At 36.2% G+C, this 4,319-nt stretch overlaps 1 protein-coding gene across 1 annotated transcript; it reads left to right on the top strand.

Moving 5' to 3' along the window:
- The first annotated feature begins 318 nt into the window (after positions 1–318).
- On the top strand, positions 319–4,091 carry LOC113349396 (probable tocopherol O-methyltransferase, chloroplastic). Its single transcript, XM_026593372.1, has 6 exons — positions 319–950; positions 2,100–2,269; positions 2,583–2,687; positions 3,238–3,441; positions 3,534–3,636; positions 3,743–4,091. The coding sequence occupies exons 1-6, from the start codon at positions 548–550 to the stop codon at positions 3,844–3,846; spliced, it is 1,089 nt and encodes a 362-aa protein (XP_026449157.1). The 5' UTR covers positions 319–547; the 3' UTR covers positions 3,847–4,091.
- The last annotated feature ends 228 nt before the right edge of the window (positions 4,092–4,319 follow it).

A 4,319-nucleotide genomic window follows, 5' to 3' on the forward strand; every position in this document is an offset into this window, starting at 1 on the left:
ACATCATCAAATGTTGACTGATGCATTCGCTTAGAGTTTTCGACATGTGCAAATCAAACAACGAAGGAAAAATAAATAAATATCGGAAAATTAGTTGAAAACATGTAAAATATCTAGAAAAATTCGCAAGATTTTGTCCAAATTCCAGGAATTAACTATAGTTAAGTTTAAAAGGTCATGACGTCACATCTTGGAAATCTGACGGTCATGGAGGTGCTCGTTCAAACTTTGAAACCGCAGTGCGCGATCAAATTTTTTCCCCCTTATAAATCATGGGTAAGTCGACCAACTCTTTTCTGTTATCTTTCTCTAGGAAAGGAAACACTCTTTCTGTGGTAAATCGACCTACTTTTTCTTTAAGGTTATAACCGTCGATTACAAAATAATAATATATTAATAATAATTCAAACTTTTTTACAGAAAAAGATGCAAATAAATAAGGGATTAATTATTCCATTGAATACTGGTTTCTTGTCACTGGATTCCCAGCTCCCAAGACTCCATTAGAGAGAGTGAGAGATAAAATTACTGTATCATAAAAAAGAAAATGAACAGTCTCTGTGAATCGTCATCACTGAGTTACATTTCCACGTGCGATAGGAGCTATAGAAACAAGAGTCTGTTAGTATCACCAGTAACAACAAGAGTCAGAATCTCAGACGTAAGAAAGACTAGTAGAAGAAGAGGAGCTGGTTTGATATTAATAAGAGCATCAGCAACAGTGAGTAGTGAAGAGAAGAAGAGAATGGATAATAATGGAAAAGAAAAAGGTTGGTTACAGAAAGGAATAGCAGAATTTTACGATGAATCTTCTGGTTTATGGGAGAATATCTGGGGAGATCATATGCATCATGGATTTTATGATCCTAATGTTACTGCTTCGATTTCTGATCATCGATCTGCTCAGATTCGTATGATTGAAGAAACTCTCAAATTTGCTGGTCTTTCAGGTACTCTTTCTTCTTCACTCACTCTCTACAGTACCTTATCTTCATTTTCTGGTCAAATTTGATTTCTGCATCATCTAAATCCTGATGCATCTCTGGATAGATTAATAACTTAAAATTCAAGGATTAGGATTAGTTCCACGACTTTTGATCTGAATCATTCAAGTTCTTGAAAAATAAAAAGATTGGGAAAAAGACTTCAATCCGTAAAGAGAATATTTCGGATTGGTTTATTATTTGAGGAAAAATGATTAGATTTCGTTATTATGGTGGGTCCCACTCTGCCCTGATCTTTAGAAAATGATTTTTTATTTTTTAGGATCCTTTTAATTTGATTATTATTCTGTACATGCTCGTGATCATGAATCGGATAATTTGAAAAGGCTTCTCGCATTTTCCTACATATTAGATATACCTCCCTGGGAATTGGCATGTTACTAGAGTACTGATTGAGCCAGTTGATGTGCAACCAGCCATCAAAAATCTTTAAGAGTTCTAAGCTATCTTGGATTAAGTTTCTAGTGGTTCACTTCGCTGCATCATTTCTTCGTTCAAGAGCAAATACCACCGTATGATAGTCCCCCTTCAGACTCCACTTGCATTCTGTAAAGCCTTTGCTTGTGCTTATTCAGGGTCTAAGAGCTTGTGATGTGAAGCATCTAGCTCCGCAGCTGGTACCTGCACAATCATGAGCAGTTAGTCCCAGCTCTGGTAGCAGTTCCCTTTATAAATGGTGCATCAAAATTTATTTCCATGTAGGATTTAGGAGGAGGATTCCACCAAGAAGTCCTGGTATTTCCAGGTGCACTATTGACTGAAGTCCTGATTTCTATGGAATGTGACCCAAAGTTTTGAAGTCCGGCATTATCAGAAACAATAGAGCATCTTGCTTTGCACAAGTGCCTAACAATTATGGTAGACTTAAGAATGACCAGATCATTGTCAGGATTAGTATGAAAGTTAGTAGCAAATTCATTTTCAATCCAATCCGTAATATCAGTGTTTTCAATAGCATGAGCTAAATTTCCATCCACATCCAGCCAGACGCTTGCTATCATCTTTTGACATTTGTGTAGTTTTAATGGTGAAGGTAGGGAGATGAAATGGATAATTGAAATAATTTTTAACTTTGATTTCTATTTTTATTGTCAGATGATTCATCGAACAAGCCCAAGAGTATAGTAGATGTTGGGTGTGGAATTGGTGGTAGTTCAAGATACTTATCGAAAAAATATGGCGCTGAATGCAAAGGCATTACTTTGAGTCCTATTCAAGCTGAAAGAGCACAAGCTCTTGCAAATGCACAAGGTTTGGGAGATAAAGTATGTCAAACTTTTTTATGCTACATTTTGTTACTTAAGAATTTTACAAGCTTAGCTAGACTAGACATATATGGAGTTGTACAACGAAAGGTAATTTGATTGGAAAATCATTTCGATTGATTTCAGAACAAATCAATTTGACTGGAAAATCATTTTGTCATGAGTTTACAGCCATGACAAAACAAACCATATTATGTATATTATGTTGGAGTAGACTATTTAAACCAAAATGATGTAACAGGATGTACCAGGAATTTATATATATGGTTGTTAATTCTGATATCAATGCATGCGTCACTGGTGTTGTGTCCAGGTGTCTTTTCAAGTTGCAGATGCACTCGAGCAACCATTTCAAGATGGACAGTTTGATCTTGTTTGGTCCATGGAGAGTGGAGAACACATGCCTGACAAAGCTAAGGTACCCTTCCTAACTATGAATTGCACTCGTTTATCCCTCTTTTCAAGCCCTTTTCTACCTAATTTTTGTGCCACGCTTCCGTTCTCCGTTACTAATCATTCCCCTTTACAAGTTTTGATGAATTCCACAGTTAAACTATCACCTATTAGAAGGTACATATTACCCATAAGTTGCTATCTCTGCATGTCTCACATTTTCTATTCAAGAACTGTCTCTTCTTATGGTTTAAGAGAAGGAATATCCAAGGGTTCTTGGTTTTCTTCTGCCTTAAAATATGTACATCTGAGAAGCAGTATGTGGTCCAGCCATTTATTCTGCTGAACATCCTTACATAATTAACCTCTTTACTCGCTGTACATCTGGTCTGGCTCTAATCTTGCAAAATAGTAAATACTGATTTAGAATAACAAATCTTTGAAGACATAAAAGGGTACCCTAACTGATAAAAGAGAGCATACTTTGATAACCAATTTGAATGCCTGTTCCATTTAATGTTTATACTTTGGTTGTCTTCTCATTTCTTAATTATTACTTAAACTACTTTGATCAGTTTGTCAATGAGTTGGTACGGGTTGCATCTCCTGGAGCCACCATAATAATAGTTACATGGTGCCACAGAGATCTTCTTCCCACCGAGAAATCACTGAAGCCCCAAGAGAAACAGCTTTTGGATAAGATTTGTGATGCTTATTACCTTCCTGCTTGGTGTTCCACTGCTGAATATGTTGAATTACTCAAATCCCTCTCAATGCAGGTAATATATATTCTCGGTTTTCAATGTTCTGGCATAGATTCCTCATAGAGGCATGGATTTTAATTCGATTAGCAATATTTATGATCACGCAGGATATCAAGTCAGACGATTGGTCAGAATATGTTGCGCCATTTTGGCCAGCGGTGATCCGTTCTGCCTTAACATGGAAAGGACTAACTTCCCTGTTGCGAACTGGTAATAAAGCGAGCCAAACATAAACTCTCATGTTATGTGTAGCTGCGCACAATTTTGATATCATCTTTTCTACTTTTATAGACTCTTTTTGTTGTGTTTAATTTAGGTTGGAAAACCATAAAAGGCGCATTTGCAATGCCGTTGATGATCGAAGGATTCCAGAAGGATATAATTAAATTTGCCGTTATTACTTGCCGAAAACCAGAATGAAGAAAGTAGAAGAAGTTAAAAAGTGCAAGAGACAGAACTCGCAAGGGAAAAGTTGTTTCCTATGTCTACTCATCAGAAGCAAACATTATTGATTGATCTTCCCGGCTCCCACTAGTATTCCACAATAATTGTATTGTTCTAGTAAATGAATATCTTACGTCTGAAAATGAATGACAACTTTAGTCAAAAGACATGAAACATTTGAAACAATTTGAAAATCGAAATTTGAGAAGTAGAAACAACTATCTAGTGCGACTTAGATATGAACATAGGATAGTTACAATGTTATCTGAGTAGTTCATCCTCGCCTGGGATGGCATTCCACAACCATATTTGCAACCCACACAGACCAGATTTATATCATTTACATTTTTGTTTCCATCTCCACTCTGAAATCTTTGAGGATGAAGGTAAAAGTAGCATAGCAAGCAAAAACAAAGGCTAAGCAAAGAATTGTGCTAAGGATCCACATT

Source organism: Papaver somniferum, chromosome 2 (genome assembly GCF_003573695.1).
Source record: "Papaver somniferum cultivar HN1 chromosome 2, ASM357369v1, whole genome shotgun sequence".
In the NCBI taxonomy this organism is placed as follows: domain Eukaryota; kingdom Viridiplantae; phylum Streptophyta; class Magnoliopsida; order Ranunculales; family Papaveraceae; genus Papaver; species Papaver somniferum.